Genomic DNA, 20,759 nt, shown 5'->3' with positions numbered 1-20,759 from the left:
GTGTGTGTGTGTGTGTGTGTGTGTCCTGTGTTCTCCTCTCCTCTCCTCTTCTTCACCTGTGTGTGTGTGTGTGTGTGTGTGTCCTGTGTTCTCCTCTCCTCTTCTTCACCTGTGTGTGTGTGTGTGTGTGTCCTGTGTTCACCTCTCCTCTCCTCTTCTTCACCTGTGTGTGTGTGTGTGTGTGTGTCCTGTGTTCACCTCTCCTCTTCTTCACCTGTGTGTGTGTGTGTGTGTGTGTGTGTGTGTGTGTGTGTCCTGTGTTCACCTCTCCTCTCCTCTTCTTCACCTGTGTGTGTGTGTGTGTGTCCTGTGTTCTCCTCTCTTCTTCACCTGTGTGTGTGTGTGTGTGTGTGTGTGTGTGTGTGTGTCCTGTTCACCTCTCCTCTTCTTCACCTGTGTGTGTGTGTGTGTGTCCTGTGTTCACCTCTCCTCTCCTCTTCTTCACCTGTGTGTGTGTGTGTGTGTGTGTCCTGTGTTCACCTCTCCTCTCCTCTTCTTCACCTGTGTGTGTGTGTGTGTGTGTCCTGTGTTCTCCTCTCCTCTCCTCTTCTTCACCTGTGTGTGTGTGTGTGTGTGTGTCCTGTGTTCTCCTCTCCTCTTCTTCACCTGTGTGTGTGTGTGTGTGTGTCCTGTGTTCACCTCTCCTCTCCTCTTCTTCACCTGTGTGTGTGTGTGTGTGTGTGTCCTGTGTTCTCCTCTCCTCTCCTCTTCTTCACCTGTGTGTGTGTGTGTGTGTGTCCTGTGTTCTCCTCTCCTCTCCTCTTCTTCACCTGTGTGTGTGTGTGTGTCCTGTGTTCTCCTCTCCTCTTCTTCACCTGTGTGTGTGTGTGTGTGTGTCCTGTGTTCTCCTCTCCTCTTCTTCACCTGTGTGTGTGTGTGTGTGTGTGTGTGTGTCCTGTGTTCTCCTCTCCTCTTCTTCACCTGTGTGTGTGTGTGTGTCCTGTGTTCTCCTCTCCTCTTCTTCACCTGTGTGTGTGTGTGTGTGTGTGTGTGTGTCCTGTGTTCTCCTCTCCTCTTCTTCACCTGTGTGTGTGTGTGTGTGTGTGTGTGTGTGTGTCCTGTGTTCTCCTCTCCTCTTCTTCACCTGTGTGTGTGTGTGTGTGTGTGTGTGTGTCCTGTGTTCTCCTCTCCTCTTCTTCACCTGTGTGTGTGTGTGTGTGTGTGTGTGTGTGTGTCCTGTGTTCTCCTCTCCTCTTCTTCACCTGTGTGTGTGTGTGTGTGTGTGTGTGTGTGTCCTGTGTTCACCTCTCCTCTTCTTCACCTGTGTGTGTGTGTGTGTGTGTGTGTGTGTGTCCTGTGTTCTCCTCTCCTCTTCTTCACCTGTGTGTGTGTGTGTGTATCCTCAGCGCTGCCGGAGCTGGACGAGCTCACCATGGAGCAGGTTGTGCTGGAGCTGGAGAGCCGGTGTCAGCAGAACATGCAGCGTGCCATCGAGACGGAGGAGGGCCTGGGCATCGAGTACGACGAGGACGTGGTCTGTGACGTGTGCCGCTCGCCCGAGGGGGAGGACAGCAACGAGATGGTTTTCTGCGACAAGTGCAACGTTTGTGTGCACCAGGTATTCCATCAAACAAATTACCCACATTGCACAGAGACAGAGCACATTTAGGCCACGCCCCCACCGGGGGGGAAACAATCCAACCGTCTCCATTGACTTTGTATTGCGAGATTTCATGATTTATCCGTGCACATCTTTATTATTTTTTTTAAAAATGTACTCAAAAGCGTTAACCTCCCTATATCCCATTGTGTGCATGAATGCAGTGAAACACCACTTGACACCAGGGGTCGGATTCACGAAACATTGCTTTTTTTTCTTCTTATTTTCTAACTTAAGAGTAAAGTTAAGAATGTTTTGTATTCTCAAAAACATTTCTTAACAATATTCTTTTTTTTTAAAGGGTTAGTAAATTCTGTCATCATTTACTCACCCTCAAGTCCAAACCTACATAAAAATTCTAAAAATTAAAATTCTAATTTTGTAGATATTTTATTGGCACTATCTGTGAATATGTCTTGCCATGCTTAATAAATATATACTTGAAATTAATTTTTTTTTTACTTAAACTTTTTAATTAATTTTAACATCTAAAGCACTATATGGGACTGCACCAGCGTATCTGTGCAATATTATTAGTTCATACACATGTTTTAATAACAAAGTTTGGGAGGAGCACGTTCACATAATTAACACGAGTGGAGAAATTGATCGTTCAGGGGTGTGTGTGTGTCCCGTACAGCGCTGTAACTCGTGCTTCACTATCACAGTACGATCATCGTTGAAGAAATCCACTCGCTAGTCTCGACTGTTTCCCAAACCGTATTGTCGCAAATTGGTCGTTCAACCACGTTGGTTAATGATGTCACATGTGGAGGAGTAATAACTACTGCTAATGAATCTGTTTGAGATCAAATTAACACGAGATGTTTTGCTATAAATTACGGACTGGCATCTGAGGACTATTTCTCATCTTTCTCAGTTATTTTGCTTTATTTCCAGATTCAATCATAGAGCTCGTTCACACACACTAGAGCTTGTTCACACACACACACTCTTCAACAACTACGCTTTAAATCTCTTGAACTAAAAGACGTAAATGACATTTGCATGTATTCTGAATTAAAGACACAGGTTGTCCTGAATGTCAGCTTGATTATTTTGCTCAAGATCAGGATTTATTGAGTCCACATGTCATGAAAACTAGAAACTCTTCTTCTAACCACAGCTCGAGATCTGTTGTTACACAAACACACACACACACAACTCTGAGATGCTGTTTGCGAATGTTCGCTGGAACGATGGTTTGGGGAGACACAGACTCGTTGAACTATGATGATAACGACAGAACTTGCGAACATAGTTGGCTAACGGTGCTTTCGGGAAACACACCCCTGATTTGTGCACATTATTGGTTGTGTTGAGCAGTGTTAATTTCGTTCGTTCATTATTTTCGTCAACGACATTTTTTCACAGATGAAAACGAGACGATAACTAAATAAAAACTAGTTTTGAATGACAAAAACTATGACGAAAATCTATTGACATTTTCGTCAATGAATAAAAACTAGACGCAAATGTTAGATAGTGACGATTTGGGAAGCGATCCAGTCTGATGTCCTGCGTTTGTGGTAGATGCGCACAATTGTACTGTGACGTGATCTACCCAGCGGCACACGAGTTGGCATGCGCTGTATGTCTCATAAAACGTTTAAACATGTAAACGTCTGGGAGAATGAGTAGAGCAGACATGAAGATCTGAATAAGAGTGACGACACAAAAAAAGAGCTCTATTCGGTACGGTTTTCTGTGCGCACACACCCGACCCGAAGCGTGCAGCCGTGCACATAGACACCTATACAGCGCGCGAGTGCTGAATTGAGCTCTCTTTCCTGTCTGAATGGACAAATACACACAAATATTATGTCTAAATGTCCGTTTTGGAGAGTATTCACGTAAATGATGTCGGTTATGTCTTAAACAGTTGTGAGTGTATCGTATGTGCATGTCATTGGACATGAACCGATGTCTTAAAGTGACAGTGGGTAATAAACCTATTGCGGTCTGTGTCCTTAATATTGATCAAGCAACAAAAGAAAAAGAGAAAATCATTCACTGCTCGTTAATAGCTTTAATAAGGATTAATTATATTTAATTCATACAAATAAATATGTCTGCTTGAAAGAATAGAGAATGATGTATGCAAGTAGTTATAAAGAATTCATAGTATATCATTCATTGAAAAAAAGACTGTGTTCTACTTTAGGAAAAGTGGTTTTATTTCATTTTAAGATATTTTTTAAGTTACAGTAGTTAAATCTGTATCTGTATTGCACGTTCAAACTTTAAAATCATTCATATTAGCAGGATATGTTTTCTCCGGGAGTATATGGGTTTGGAAATTTTAGAGAAATTCTAAATAAATGCATTTAAATTGAAACCTATTATATTTTAGTCGACTAAAATCTTATTGTATTTCGTCGACTAAAACTAGACTAAAACTAAAACAATTCAGATGACTAAAATATGACTAAAACTAAATGCCATTTTAGTCAAAAGACTATGACTAAAACTAAATCAAAATTTGCTGTCAAAATGAACACTGGTGTTGAGAGAAGTACTGTTTTCTCCTCCTGCAGGCGTGTTACGGGATCCTGAAGGTGCCGCAGGGGAACTGGCTGTGCCGGACCTGTGCTCTGGGAGTGCAGGCCAAATGTTTGCTCTGTCCCAGAAGAGGAGGAGCTCTCAAACCCACTCGCAGTGGAACCAAGTGGGTCCACGTCAGCTGTGCCTTATGGATCCCTGAGGTATCAAATGAAGCTAGTCTGGGGATAGTGGGTATAAGTACGGGTGTAACAACACATCGATATGGATCGATGCATCGATCAAACGTCTAACGATACAATGCATCAATGCCACACGTAAAATATCGATATGCGGTACCTTTATTTTGACACTCTCCTCGTCCTTACGTAACGTCTGTCTACACATTTCTGTCAAAGCGCGCATTTTCGTTTACTCGCCACACTGTCTGCCAGTGTGTCTTTGAATGAACTTTAATTTAGTAAGTAACCTGTATTTTTATAATAGTTATCATTACTTAATCAAAGCAACCCAGCTGCAGTTTGATTGATAGTTGTCTGTTTTTGCAAATTAACTCTTCTGTTGTCCCAAATGAGAGAGGGTGTGCAATTTTCAAAGAGTTTAATTAAACGTTCATATTATATATTTTGGTTGCATTTGTGAGTTAATAAAAATGTAACTGGTTGTGTAAACTTGGCACATAATATCTAAATAGTAAATATCGAAATAGCCCTGAATCGAATCGTAGCACAGAATTTTTTTCTGCAAATATCGTATCGCTGACTGAGAGAATCGATATTATATTTTATTGTGATGAACTGTCTGATTTACAGCCCTAGTTATAAGTGGTGTTTAACCCTTTAGAACCTGAAGCTAAAATAGGTGTTTTTCACATAATTTGATTTTTTTGACTGTAAAATTCTAAAACAATGTGCTATCTTCAATGTGCAAGGTGTCATCTTTTTCAGAAAAAGATAAGCTTTCAACAAATTACAGTTATTGACCATTATTGTGTGTGGTGAGTTTGTAAATAGAATTTAAATAGACAAAAATAAATAAAACGAGAATAAATTTACTGATTTTTATTTAGAAAAAAACTGAAAAACACTTTAAAGTTGAAAAATGAACTATAATACATATATACAAGTCTTTTTTGTGACATTGGGTTGCACAGTTTTCATTTAGGACACTTTTTTTCATACACACACACATACACATGCACGCACTACATGCTTAGATACGTGAAAGAATAACGGCCATCCGCCTCCCAAATTTCATTAAAAATCATCCCAATCCCCTCTTCTGCTGTCTAACACTTCTTTCGCCATGTATTTGTTTGTTTCTTTTATTATTTTATGCAATCCAAAACACTCTAACCTGCTGCGCGTCGTATCTCTCTGTTCAAATCCTTCCATCCCGCGCTGCTGTCATTTGCAGACGGAAAGCATTACCATAATAAGCCGTATATTGGCGAAAAGCGCATGTCTACTTTCAGGAACTATTTGATTTATTTTGATAGTGCAAACGGTTGCAGTGTTACAGTGACATGAATACAGCTTGATTGGCTGTGTCATCGACGACACATCCGGTTTTAAAGGGTTAATTTTAGGGATGGTTTTGACAGTGAATCCTGGATGAGAGTATCATCCGAAACGCCAACTTTTTGCCTCACTTTTTTTTTAAGTTTAATGTGTAAAGTCAGCAAATTAAATGGTGATTGTTTACTTTATTGATTTGTTGTAGCCCTAGTTGAGTTGAAATTCACTTTTGATTGAATTTTGCCTCACAAATGATTGTCTGATAGAAGATGCAATAAAGTATTAAAAGCAGAAAGGAAATCATAAACGTCACCTTTCACAATCAGCTCACTCTTGTCAAGTGCTGCAGAACATGTGCACGCGTATTCATCTGGAAGACGACAAAGGAGAATTGTGATTAGCACGCAATAATGGATGAAGTCTAATTGAAATATTTCCTCTTTGTCTTGTCATGTGATTGAAAGGAAAGCTTTTGAGCTGGAAATTGTTTGGTCAGGTTGGGGGCAAGATATTTCTGTAAAGGCGTAACAGATTTAGCGCTCTTATTTTACATGCAAAAGGCTTCTGAATATCCAGAGGAGGACAAAAGAAGGTTTGACAAGAAGATAAGGACTCAAAGAGGGATTTTTGAAAAGCCTGGCTAAAATGGGTGTTCCAATGAAATGTACAGAAATTGAAGAGCGAGGCAGTAACAATAGCCGAATGATGAGGATGTAGAAAGCCACAAAAGTGAGTGAAAAGGCTCATTGAAACTGCTGTGCGGCGGCTGATGAATGAACACACGAGTTTCCACGTCTTCCAGACGCAGTGAATTTGATTATATTCCCCATTCCTGCTAATTTCATCTGTAACATATTTGAGAGGATTGGGGGAAATACTGTTGGGTTACAATGCAAAGCTTAATTCCTTGATAGTAGTGTCGGGCATCGTTTGAATTTTAACGATTCCGATTCTTATCGATTCCTATTTTCGATTTCGATCAGGTTAGACGTAAGGTTAAACCTTAGATATCATTCACATTTAGTCTTATTGCAAAACATTTAATTGTACTGAATAGGGATGTCCCGATCAGGTTTTTTTGCCCTCGAGTCCGAGTCATTTGATTTTGAGTATCTGCCGATACCGAGTCCCGATCCGATACTTAATACATAAAAAAAAAAAGAATAAAGAAGAGCGAAAAAACAGATCCAGGATGTTCCTTATTTTTTATTTAATTCACCTTATTTTAACATTCAACAACTCTGTTAACAAACAGAGCACTTCTGTGAGCAATACAGAGCACTAGCTTGAACAATCAAGTAATACATAAATTCTTCACTTTTGGACTTTAGTGCAACAGTAAATATAAAAAAGTCTAATATATAAACAAATAGCACCTCAACTTAAAATACCCGGCAGGCATGTGAACAAATAAAAAATAAAAGTGCTACAGTGTTTGCAAAGCCAGTAATGTGCTTTTAGGAACTGCACTCCTAACTCTTACACCGGTTTCACACTGCACTGTTAGCAGAGCGTGCAGCGCGTATGTTTTTTCGCCGCCCATGTTACCAGATTAAACCAGGCTTTAGAGCATTCACACCGCGCGCAGAGGCGGCGCGGCAGTGCGTAGCAGAGCAGAGCAGGAGTGCCGCGATCGTTTCGGCGCCGAGTCTATTTTTGCTGCGCCGCTTTTGCTGAATTAAAGTGACAATACATTGATCATGGCCAAAATACACCGCAGTTTTATCCAAAAAGTGCATTGATGATATCTATTGTGTTTTAAACAGTCAATCAAATGACCAACAGCAATTTAAAAAGAAAACAAATGTCCAAAAACAAACTTGTTGCCATGACAATAAAAACAAAGATGAACAAAAAGTTATATGAAATTATTAATAAAATAAGCTTCTTGACAAGTCTTTATTCTTAAATGTATTTGAAAACGAAAAAAGCAATGCCAACTTATCCATTATAGAGTAGCCTACTCTGTCTGTAGCCTGCCCTACACAACCCGCGGTTCAGCCGCGCGCGTCAAACGCTGCCAGTGTGAAAGCAAAACGCGCGTGTCCTGCCCCTGCCCTGCTCACCATATGAACTGCTCCTGCGCTGCTTTCACTCTGCTAACGCGTGCAGTGTGAAACCAGCGTAACTCTGTGCCACCGCATAACTATAGATGTGTTAAAAAATAATGAGAATATATATACATATATATCCGAGTCCTGATCGGGAGGTAACGTCCGATTCCGATCGAGTCTGAAAACACGTGATCGGACCCGATTTCCGATCACGTGATCGGATCGGGACATCCCTAGTACTGAATTTCATGAACAAAAATCAACAGGCTAAAGAACACTTACACAAGGAACGTTTGCCTGTGGTTTAAAAACACCATAGAAAAACTAGCCTAACTAATATACATTTCAGTCATTATTAAAGACAATTAGCCATCGCAGCAAATGGAGACAACTGAACAAAGATACGATTGAAACAAACAGTGTTTTATCATTTTAATCTGATTCCTGATCTCAAGTATTCGATTCCAGAATTCGAATAGATCAAAATCAAGTTGCGTTTCCACTGTCGAGCCAGTAGGTACTCTACCTACCTGTTTAGCACCCTAAAACCCATTTCACCAGCTGACTGAAAACTAGCAGGATCGCAAATTGAGCATGACAGAATCGAACGTTTGGTTTTTACTTGGTCAGTAATTTGTTTAGTATCCGCGGTTCTATGAATATGCAAATGAGCCCCGCCTCCACTCACTCGCTCAGCTCAGAGATCCACTGGTTGACGATCACACGTTGATCTGATTGGTTACAAGGTAGTTTGTGACGTCAGAAACACCAGCGATTTCAAAGCGTGTTTTTGAGACTGTCTTTGGTTCACTGCAGTTTTAAGGAGGAAATACTCAGCAATGGTGTCGACTTGGATTCCAGCATCGATAATTGACCAATGGTTTACAATAAACGTTTTTTACAGTGACAGTAATTTATTAATTTTCTCAGAAATGCACATCAATAATGCTGAATCAAACTGGTATTTACCATTTCACATACCTTTTCAGTTGCATCTGCATCCATTTATCTGTGATCACAGGAATGCACAAAACATCTCCATCAAGGCTTTTTAGTCCAAAGGCTTACACATTTAAAAACAAAAAATGTTTATGTCACATTTCTTTAGAAAGAGTGAGCATTTCTATTAATTTTCAATGAAATTATGTGATCGAAAGATGTTTGAGCAATCTATCCCGTCTCACTATATTGTTATCCATTCAACCATAGCAACAGGGGGAGCTCACGAGCAGACAACAGGAGTAATGAGTTATACGGAGTGCATGTTATTCATGACATTTATGCGGATGCATGATAAGATTACGTATTGTTTACTACTTGTTTTCTGACTTGTTTCCATGTCCACACAGGTGAGCATCGGCTGCCCTGAGAAGATGGAGCCCATTACAAAAGTATCACACATCCCTGCCAGTCGATGGGCCTTGTACTGTAGCCTGTGCCGGGAACACACAGGCACATGTATACAGGTGAGAGACGAGGCAGAATAACCTTTCACCTGCTTTAATGCTTTTACAGAACTAAGGGAGGATTGGCTACTTCAGAAAGTCCAGTCAAATTTATTTCTATAGCGCTTTTCATAATACACATTAGGCTATTTCAAAGCAGCCTTACAGAAAATCATGTTAATGTTTGTAATATCTTAAAGTCCCCCTGTAGTCAATAATTGTATCCCTTAAAACTAATCTTTGATCAGATTTCTTCTTGCTTTTAAATAGCTTGAATGTAATGCGACACCCCTGCCTCATTAAGTATGTGTGGTTCTATGAATATGCAAATGAGCCCCGCCTCCACTCACTCACAGCATCTCAGAGATCCACTGGTTGACGATCACACATTGACCCGATTGGTTACAAGGTCGTTTGTGACGTCAGAAACACCAGCGATTTCAAACCGTGTTTTTGAAATGATGACATTCAATCTTGTGTTCATATTTATGGTCATGTTCTTGTGATTTGTGATAAACATCGGCGTGTCTCCTTTGATGTAGGAGCTAGCGATGACGTGTAATGGTGTAGTTGTGGTGTCCCATTTCTTAACCCAGAATCAGATCAGTCTGATTCATAAACTTTTTAAACATTTTCACGAATAATGGCTGAAATCTGGTCACTCAACTTCAGAAGAATTAGGGAGTACCGCAGTTTAGCAAGTTGTACTGTAATGATATTTGGTCCTTGAATCTTTCTTTTTGCCTTCCTGTTTTGGAAGGACACGAGGGTGAGCAAATGATGACAGAATGTAAAGCGTTTTTGAGGTGAAACACGTGCCGTTCTGTTTCCACAGTGCTCCATGCCATCCTGCGCCGTGGCCTTCCATGTGACCTGTGCGTTTGACAATGGACTAGAGATGCGCACCACCCTGGCAGAGAACGACGAGGTGCGCTTCAAATCTTTCTGTCTGGAGCACAGCTCGTGCTCAAACAGCGGCGCGAGTGCAGAGCCGCGCCTGGATCTTCCCGGGATGCTTTCGGACCGTCTGAAGCAGGAACAAGCCGAACGGGAGAAAGCCAGCCATCGCAAGCAGAAGCTGCAAGAGCTTGAAGATGAGTTCTACAGATTAGTGGATCCCAAGGATGTTGCGGAAAGCCTTTCGCTGCCAGATGCTCACGTGGACTTCCTCTTCCAGTACTGGAAGCTGCGACGAAAGGCCAACTTAAACCAGCCGCTGGTGGTCCTCAAGAGGGACGAGGTGGACAATCTGGCCCAGCAGGAGCAGGACGTTCTGTATCGACGACTCAAGCTCTTCACTCACTTGCGTCAGGATCTGGAGAGGGTGAGTGTAGCATCTCTCAGTAATCTATAATGATTGTTTCAAACAGGTTTCTTGAACATTATTATTCAGGCATTATTTGGGGATGAGTCACGATTTTCTAATATTCGATTAGTTGATTTCCATTTCATTGTTGAAAATTGACAGTTGAAGTCATTTTTACACCCTGTAATTTGGCTCTAAATCTCAGGTGAAAATTGTAATTTTGACCCTCCTCTACAAAACTATGGATTACTGAGTACATATCTGTGACAGTTAATATTTTGGCTTTCTTCACTATTTATGTTTGCCTTTCTTCAGAAAGAATATTAACAAATTATACAGGGTGGGCCATTTATATGGATACACCGTAATAACATGGGAATGGTTGGTGATATTAAAGTCCTGTTTGTGGCACATTAGTATATGTGAGGGGGCAAACTCCTCAAGATGGGTGGTGACCATGGTGGCCATTTAGAAGTCGGCCATCTTGGATACAACTTTTGTTTTTTCAATAGGAAGAGGGCCATGTGACACATCAAACTTATTGGTAATGTCACAAGAAAAACAATGGTGTGCTTGGTTTCAACGTAACTTTATTCGTTCATGAGTTATTTACAAGTTTCTGACCACTTATAAAATGTGTTCAATGTGCTGCCCATTGTGTTGGATTGTCAATGCAACCCTGTTGTCCCACTCTTCACACACTGATAGCAACACCGCAGGAGAAATGCCAGCACAGGCATCCAGTATCCGTAGTTTCAGGTGCTGCACATCTCGTATCTTCACACAGAAAAACAGGAAATCCTGTTAACAGGAAAAATCCCATTCTGAAAACAAATATGCAACTGTAAGGGTTTCAAATTTATTGTCATGTCAATATTTATTACGTTCCCAAAAATTAAAATACTTGAGTGTTGAAATATAAGAAAAGTGCAAGTGTAAACATCTTACACACACACTATCTGAAGGGTGATCCTCGCTCCGATGCGGTAACGTTAACTCTCGATGAATGCTCGATCAACATCAGCATCTTGAAAACAGACAAACGGATTTCGCTTCAAACGTTTGCTTTTTATGCGCGTCAATTTTTCTCTGGACGCGCGAATGGATTCAAAATATTCAAGCATTCAACTAGACGCGGTAGACGAGAATTTGACGCGCTATTCGCGTTTGGTGTGAACGCACAGTAACGTGGTGCTTTTTTAAATGTTTGATTGCGTTCGTTGTGTTGTACGACGCGAGGAAGCTTAAAAGAGCTCTGAATTACGGCTTCGCAAACATTGCATTTTGCTGTCTTGCTGTCTTGCTCTGCGGTGTTTCCAGTATGAAGTTAAGTCCACACAGCGGACGTTGTTGGCTAGTCGCAAACTGCGGAATGGATTTCCTGAGCGGGAGCGTGTCTCATAACTCTGTGTCTCATTGAGCCGCACCTCCGTTCAGGAAATCCATTCCGCAGTTTGCAGCCAGCTAGCAGACTAGCCGGCGGGAATCACTTTTGGATTTCAGCAGACAACGTTAAAGCGCAGACATGATTCATGGATATCGGATATCTCCGCAGGTTGGATCGGGAAAATCCGATACGTGAATTATGCTGGTATCGGGTCCCGATACCGATACTGGATCGGATCGGCCCCATCCCTAGTGAAAACCTCTTTGTCGGGGTCATTGTTTAACAAGACTGTTCAGCTTCAACCCTGATAAAAACTCACCTGCTTGTTGCTTTCTAGTAATCCTGAAGACCTTGATTAGCTTGTTCAGGTGTGTTTGATTATGGCTGAGTACTTTCTCACCTATACTATGAATAATGAATACCTTGAGCATGTGTTTAATTCCATTGTCTCACCACAGAAGCGCATCTGGGTGGAGCAGATGTTCTCACTCACGTGCACGTGATCTAAGATTTATAAAACGTGATGCATGACGAAGAATAAATAATTTGTAGAAACATTTAGGAAATAATGTTCATATTTGGAGTCATTGTAGGCAAAAAATTGCATATGAGCAAAGGCGCTGAATGTAACAAACTGAGTCAGATGTAATGTGAGCATTATCACCAAGGTTTTACATCATGTTTTACAGACACATGCTAACTCCTAACCGAAAACTGAAATAACCATAGCTATTTCAGTGACTGGTGTGTTTTCTTTCAGGTCAGAAACTTGTGCTACATGGTCACACGCAGAGAGAGGATCAAACACTCTTTATGCAACCTGCAGGAGAAGATCTTTTCCTTGCAGATTCAGCTCTTAGAGAAGGACCTGGTTGGAGGTATGGAAACTCTTCACAACAATCTCTTATATTTTTCTTTTAATATTTTGATCTATCGGTTTCAATTGATAGCACAATATCTAAGCTGGAAACGAGTAGATTGTGAGAGCTTTAAGCAGTGTTTGGGGGTCAAGTTCATTTAGGGCTAAAATAGGGTTCAAAATGACCCTTCAGAAATGTATTATTTTTCCTTTTTATACAAATGGTCAGTGTAAGAAGGTGCTCAAACTACGGCTGGGCGATAAACGATATCGAGATTGCGATAATTTATGTTGATAACGATGATAAGCTCTGGCCATTTTAACTCTAAATGGATTAACCTACCAGTCTATCACACATCAGAAATAAATGTGACAACATCCAGTCAGTCTCCAAAGAGCCGACGAGGGAAACAAAGTTGCGTTACCCTCCAAAGCTGAGGAAATTGTTGAAAAAAGGTAAGAATGCATTACACAACGTGATTTTGCGGAAACACGAGATGAAGATCATTCGAACAAGCTCTTAAAATGTGTTGTTGTTTTTTTTTAAGTTGAACTTCTTTTAACGTGTTTTTGCATGCGACGCTACGCAAGACGCGAAACACATCCATATAGCACGTTTACATAGAAAACCAGTGGAAAAGTAGCGCAGAGGAATGCAAAAACGCGTTTTGTGTGATCCGGCCCAGACGCTCTGCAAACAAAATGCAGACGGACGGTTGGGAAACGCAACAGACATTTTCCATCACCAGAAAAGGTACTATCCCAGTGACAACACCAAGAGTACGAGAATGCGGTCACATGTGTAGCATAGTGACCGGTTTACAAAGTTTACATTTTGCCAGGGTGCATTAAAAAATCTTGAAAGTCCCGAATTAGAATCCCATGATTTTAACACCATTAAAAAGTCCTAAATATATGCATTTAGGCCGCATTTACACTGCATGGCTCAAGTTATTTATACGCAGAAATAGAAGAAGTCTTGAAGAATTTGTACTATATTGATATAAAGATTAAACCATTGTATTAAAAATGTTTATATGAATTCCATGTCAATGAATTAAACACATTGTACTATTGAAATTGATTTCTTGATATCATAATGTTGTTTTTTGTTAGTTTCGCCAAGTGTAGTGTAAATGCAGATATCAGATATGGGTCACTTTTAAAAGAAGATGTAAGAGGGTCGTCAAAAAAAAACCTTGATATAGTCAAAAAATCAGAATTGGGCATGAAGAACTGCAGTGTAAATGCGGCCTTAGGCTGTGTAGCACCAAGTCTTGGGTAGTACCCAGTTTGCAACTTGACTATGTTACACATGTCTTTTTATTATGTAGTATGTCACAGTGTGCACCTCACCAGAGATGAGTCGCCTGGGAGACGAGAGCGGGCAAATTCAAGCAAAATGGGAAAGTGCAAATTTAACTCTCAGTCGCTTGAAGATGGCCAGTTTCGGAGAGGGTTGGAAACAACTAATGACAGCAGCTGTCAAAAAATTGACAGTAATTTTTGTTTTATTTTTAGAATACATTTTTAGATTACTTTTTCCATTAACCGGTTAATATTTGCAACATGGCGTGTGTGCTACGTCAAAAAGGCATCCACACTCTGATATAAACAACCCAATGCTGATGAAAAGCACACAGCGGAAACGAGTGAATGAAAACGCACATTCGCTCTCTGACAGTAGATGGCGCTGAAGGAACAGCAGAAGTGCAGCCTTTACCTCAGTAACCCCGTAAACAACGCAGCTGCGCTATTTTCTGTTTCTGAACACTATTTAAATGTTTCTGTCATTTGACGTGTCCGTTACATACAATTATGCTTAGATTTTAACTTTCACTAAGCACTGTTACATTTTGTCATGCGTTTACTATTTTTATAGTATACTGAGTTGAGTACTATTTACATAGGCATTTTTTCCTAATACCAGCGGAAAGAACTTAAAATCACTTCTGGTCATACAGATAAGATCATTCGAAACTGTAAAGGGTCTATTTTTATTTGTGTACAATCACAATAACAACAAAATGTTATGCTTTTTTTTTTTTTTAATAAAGAAAACAAACAGGGTGCGCTTTCTGCCGTCTCAGTCTCCATGATCTTCTTTCTGAAATGCATCACAAATATGAACCGAAACTCAACGAATACAGACACGTGAAATGCTTAAAACATCTACTTTTAAATGAAGTCAAATCGATGACAAATATTATCAGTTTATGTAATCCGTATGAACCCAGCTAGAGATACAGTTTCTCAAGTCTCTGCTCATTATTATTAATGTGGCCACGCCCACTCGCAGTGCACCTCATTCATGCGGTAATCGTCCACGTGAGCCTGTAAATGCCCCGTCACCTCAGTAAACAAAGCATCAAGCTTCATCAGATTTCCTCTGCTTTCCATCGAGTTTGGAAGAAGACGCGCTGTGAGGAATAAGCCTTGAATTTACCTCAGAAGAAGAAGAGTGCGATGCGACGCGCGGCTTGATTCAGCGGAGGATATCTTTTCTGACGAGTAAGTGATTCATTTTCACATTAGTTAGCGTGTTATTTTTACATAAACTTTTACACATTTTACTATTTGGGTATTTCCCTTTTCCTTCTTATTATATTGCCAGATTGAAAAGTGTGAAATCGAGTGAAACTTTGGAATATAAAATATAAGCAACCTTTCATTGCATCTAATGACATATAAAGCGGGTTTTTTGCTCAATAATAAAAACATAATACGATATAAAATTAATTTGTTTACACTGTAATATGATGAATGTTTAGACTAGTGTTTTCTGTGAAATACTGTTTGCAAATATCACGTTTATAACTTGATGATGATAATTGAGTTTCTAAAATATAAGATGACTTGTACTGTATGTATGATAATAAATACAAAGCATGCGTGCCTCTATGACTACAAAAAGAATTTTTTTGTTATGAATGGGTAAAATTAATAGTGATTACTAATGCAGTAATATAGTTTCTCCTAATATCAGCATGCTCACACGCCTTTTTTTTCTTTTTCTTTTTTTTTTAATACAGGGACCAGATAGACACTACTGATGAGTCCTGCGGACTCAAACTTTCACACGAGTCTCTTCCAATTGTTTTTCTATGACAGCGCTGTACCAACATCAGCAAGTTTTTCAACTAAATTGAACTAGTATTTTACATGAACATGGTGAATCACTGACTACTGATGGTGCGGCAGTTTTTTTTCTTCCGTGCGAAAGAAGCTGCAGGCACATTGGAAATACCAGGTATGGTTTACTTGTATCTTCAGTCAAACAGGAACTGTTTCCAGGAATGGCACAAAGGTGTTTGACAGTTCATACGTCTGTGTTTAGATTAGTGTGTTAAATAATGTGTCTTTGACCTTCATTGTGTATTGATTATGTTGTGTTGAAATAAACTACAAACAAGGGAAACAAACCCATTCTTTTAATCTTCTCACCTTCTTTCTTTGGTTCCTCACGGTCACATTTACCTTGATTTGACCATTAGGGGAGGGTTTTTGTCTTCCCAGTTGTGAATCACATCGATTCATGGCCATCGACACTCCCTCGCAACACAAAAATTGTCTTAAAAAATTTAAATCAATATATTGTTAAATCTCTAGGCTGCAAGATCCAGCTCTCAAAAGTCCAGTTCAGTATCGCCCCTTTCACACAGTGCGTTGATCCCGGGAAATTGCCGTAAAATTGCTAGAGTGCCTTCTGTGTGAACGCAAACACGTCCCGGGATTGATGCCAGGATGGGGACCTAGTAACATTGCCGGGATCAGTCCCGGAACGCGCCCTGTGTGAACAAAAGCCAGGACCAATGCCGTAAGGGGTGTGTCGCAGTGATGACGCACGTTAGGGCTGTCAAAAAAATAATGCGAATTTCGAATTTTCGTCAAATTAATAAATAAAAAAACACAATCGAATGCAAAAACCGTGCATTAAAATTTTTGGCGTGTCAAGAGGTGCGCGAGACATGATGATGTAACTGACGCGGGGTTTTTTCTGTTAGATTATACAGTAGTGCACAGCGCAGTGCGGTTGTGTTGTTTATTTGATAAATGGTGGGAAAAGGCTTCCTACTGACGAAACCCCTCTCAGTTGGTGGCAATACCGCACGATTTGTAAGACATACTTGACCACACCTGGCACCGGTCAGAGCTGAGCGTGTTTTTTCTTCAGCTGGAAACATCATCAACAGAAAGCGCTCAGCACTCGCTGCAGATAGAGATGAGCGTTTGGTGTTTTTGACCAACAATATGTAGATGTAGTGAGTAGAAGAGAGTGTTTCTGAATGGTAGTTTGCTGTTGTGTGTGTGTTCATCACGCGTCTGCGTGTTTTCTCTGGTTACTGATGCTCGAACACAGTTTTATGCACTATTGTAGCCATTTTTTCCTTGCATGCACATTGTCATTTAAGGAAATTATATTTTATTTAAGAACAATTGTTTGAAAAGTTAATGTCATTTCATTTCAATAACAGATGCGATGCTTGATTTGGTTTATATTTGTTTATTGCGCTCGCTTGGGCCCTCTTGTGTGTGTAGGAGACAATACAGTACTTTTTTTCTCTAACGTTAAGTATTGCCTTTAGAATTTGAATGTAATTAGAATTTTGCTAATATTTAAGAAAGAAATTCGAATTTAGCTTTTCAGCCATTTTGACAGCCCTAACGCACGTGCCATCGCGATGACATCCTGACGTCACGTGTCTTTACGGGATTTTTACGGGATGTGTGTGAACGCACTCACAGATTCCGGAAAATCACTGGCAGTGTGAATCCCGGGACACATTATCCGTGTATTTTCCGGAATCTCTGTGTGAAAGGGGCTTATGTGTTTTATGGCCTTATTTCAGTGACTTAATTGTTTTTTAACAAACCATGCATGAATATTGTTTTCTCAAAACTACGAACTTTTACATACTTGCATCAGTGTTGCCATGTCCACTTATTATAAGCGTTTTTGGGCTTGTTTCAGCTTGGCTCATAAATCTCATGAGGAGGTGCGGGTCATGATATTTTGGTATTATTTTCATCAAACATTTTGATTTATTTAGCTTTTTTATGGGCTTGTCGTTGGCTTTTTCTATCAAGATCTGGCAACACAAGTCAAGGCTCGTAGTTCTTCCCCTGTGATTTTCTTGCACCGCACATACAGAAGAGAGAAACATCTCTGATGCAGGCTGAAATACCTCATTAACAACTAGTTGATCAGTTTGGTTCTGTACACACTGCGTAGGATTTTTGTAAATGCGATTGTCACTACCTGCATTTTTCATTCGGATGTAGAATGTGTTGGTCACTTCTTTAAATTACCGAACTGTGTGTGTACAGAACAGGATTAAGGACTAAACTGAAACTGAACTGACAACCGGATTTAGTTTGGAAGTAATTTAGTGTGTAAGTGATGGAATACAAGTTTTTAGTTCTGATGTATATGCACACTGATGTCTACGGTAGCGATCAAAATAGAGTAAATCACCTTTAAAAGCAACTTGATGCTTCAAATAAAGATTGTGTCGTTACACCAGTAGGTGGCGACAAGTGACTGTTAAAAATGTATTTGTCATTGAATCATTCATGCAAGAGATCTGTTCAAAAATGCAGCTTCATCCAGTAATTAAATGAGTGTCTTTATGAGTGAGTCATTGAACCATTCATTTAATTAATTAAAAAGTAATTAAATTATTTATTTTTTTAAGTAGACTGCAGCAACATTTTGTCAAACCTCCAGGAAATTACGTGTTATTTTGTTTAGTTGTCATTTCAGAATTGTGGGAGAATCGTGATCTCTATTTTAATCAATTAATCCAGAATCGTGCAGCTCTAATAGGTTATACCTCTTCAAATATTTCAGATGTCATTGTTGCTGCCACTATTTTAATAAGTTACAAGGCAACCGAACTTCAATTATTTTAAAGCTGCAGTCCGTAACTTTTTTTGTGTTTAAAATATATATGATAAGTGAGTGCATCATGAATCCACAGGTATCCACACATACCTGTGTGATTCGCCATAGACATAAACACACAGAATTAGCTCCGGCTACAATGTTCTTCCGCAAGACGCATGCAATTCTGCTTATTAACCACTAGAGCGCCAAAAGATACGTACTGCAGCTTTAAGGCAGAAAAGCATGTTTGCACAGTTAAAAGTTTACGTTGTTATTCGATTTATGTTAATAAACTATATTCTAAAATGTAATTAATGAACCTTCAGGTACCTCCAGGCTTCAGTCATTGTCAGGATACTTTTCAAGCTGGCAGCATTATAAAATTATACATCATGATAAATATTACTATCGATCAATATGGGAAAAAAAAAAATGTGAAAAATATCATATATTGCCCAGCCCTAGCTCAAACTAAATATTTGATCAGTTTTATTTTCTATACTTTGTCTATGAGGTTTGCCATTTTTTTCCAACCCTGTTACCAGATCTATGTGATTTTGTTGCTTTATAGCAATAAACATAAAATTGGGGAAATCAAATAAAAACAGCCACAAATGGTGATTATTGGAGTCCAAGGATTATTATTATAGGAATCAATTACCAAAGTTAAACAGTTTTTACAAACACATACTTTAGGCTCTGTTTACTGCTGGTATTAAGATGTGTTTTGGTAGATCGGATCACAAGTGGACGACACTAAATACAGGTGTAAACGGGATCTAACACGTTTTGAGATTGTCCATTTTCAATCACTTCCAGAGGTAATTGAAAACGCATTTCGACCACATGAGCGTTTACACTACGAAAGCAATCCAATTGAATGCGTTTTCTGGAAGTGGTGAAAGTAGACAAGCTCAAAACGAGTTTGTGTTTTGTGTTCATACAGCCACAAAAGACCATCTACTGACCTAATGAGTAAACATTATGGGAAGAGCTCTAGCCGGACGGGATTTAAAGGTATAGCGGAGGACTTTCTTTTTCCGGGTGGATCATCAAGACTATTGGTCCTCCTAAGTGTCAATCATTCTGGTGATATGTTTAGGTAAGGCCGTCGTACGTGCTCGTGCACACGATTCACACGATGGCGTGCGCTCAAAACACAGGTTGGGCTTCCCACTGATGCCTCAGTCGCGAAGTTTCTTGACAGGTAAAGTTTGGCATGCTATTTGGAGAAATCCATTTAAAATCACTGCTAGTAAAAGTTAATGTAAACTATGATTAGCTCGTGCATACGTTTAATAGGCGTTCCCTCTCGGGAGCAGGTAGGGTGTTGCGCATGTGCATTTTTTCAAAAAGTAGAGAGGGCGGTTCTTTTCTAAAATTCGGGAAAATCCTCCGCTATACCTTTAAACTGTCGGCTGAAGATCCAAGTTTGGTTTAAAGGAAAAATGTACCAAGCTCAATTTTCTCTCACCATTTCTGATTTCTCACACACACTCAACGGCGTTCGGCTGGTCTTGTGGGTGTCAGATGATACATACCAAATTTCATACAAGTTTAGACAAACAGCCCAGGATGAGTGTTTAAAAAAACAAAACAAAAAAACATTCATGTGTCTTGCAGAAATGTTATTCCCTATGACTGTCTAGTTTTGGGGCACTGGAAGATTCAGAGCTAAAGGGCATGCTTATTTCTGCCTGTGCTCTTCTGTATTTATTAGAAAATGTCCGTTAGTTTACTTTAGTGGCACCCTGTGGCAGATTTGATTTACAGCCTCATGTAAGACACCCTACACATCAGCCAAAGTACACAATCACAGTTTAAGTTATTAGCTGCTGAAATTTGCTTGGCTGTCTGTGGCCTCTTTTCAATTGGTATTGTAGGCATATATTAGGAACTACACCATAAAAATACGCAAAGTAAGGTAAAAGCAGAAAGCAGGAGACAAAATGGTGCTAAAAATAAACCGTTTCCTGAATAATCTGTTAAATATCTGTCTGAAGTCGTATTATATGCGCTTTACAACATCATCATGTGATGCTAAAAACCTTGAGATGGAGACATTCTCTTATCTTGTTAGGAGACAACACGGCATATAACAAGATTAAACAGAAACAGAAAGCAATATAAAAAATGAAAAACAACAGGTACTGTATATGGATATATATTAAAGTAATATGAAGAAGATAAACAACATAATTT

General features: G+C 39.7%; 1 protein-coding gene across 3 annotated transcripts in view; it reads left to right on the top strand.

Annotated features, from left to right (window-relative positions):
* Positions 1 to 20,759, top strand: part of jade2 (jade family PHD finger 2) — a 56,315-nt gene that overhangs the window by 26,979 nt on the left and 8,577 nt on the right. For all 3 annotated transcript variants that reach the window (XM_079847138.1, XM_079847139.1, XM_079847137.1), the window contains exons 6-10: positions 1,347 to 1,558; positions 4,138 to 4,305; positions 9,023 to 9,139; positions 9,954 to 10,442; positions 12,572 to 12,689. In XM_079847138.1, the coding sequence (XP_079703264.1) occupies positions 1,347 to 1,558; positions 4,138 to 4,305; positions 9,023 to 9,139; positions 9,954 to 10,442; positions 12,572 to 12,689 (1,104 nt within the window). The remainder of the gene's footprint in view (positions 1 to 1,346; positions 1,559 to 4,137; positions 4,306 to 9,022; positions 9,140 to 9,953; positions 10,443 to 12,571; positions 12,690 to 20,759) is intronic.

The sequence above is a fragment of the Squalius cephalus genome (genome assembly GCF_949319135.1).
Source record: "Squalius cephalus genome assembly, chromosome: 17".
NCBI lineage: Eukaryota > Metazoa > Chordata > Actinopteri > Cypriniformes > Leuciscidae > Squalius > Squalius cephalus.
Note: the sequence above shows the minus strand (reverse complement) of the source record. Positions and strands in the feature narration are given on the sequence as shown.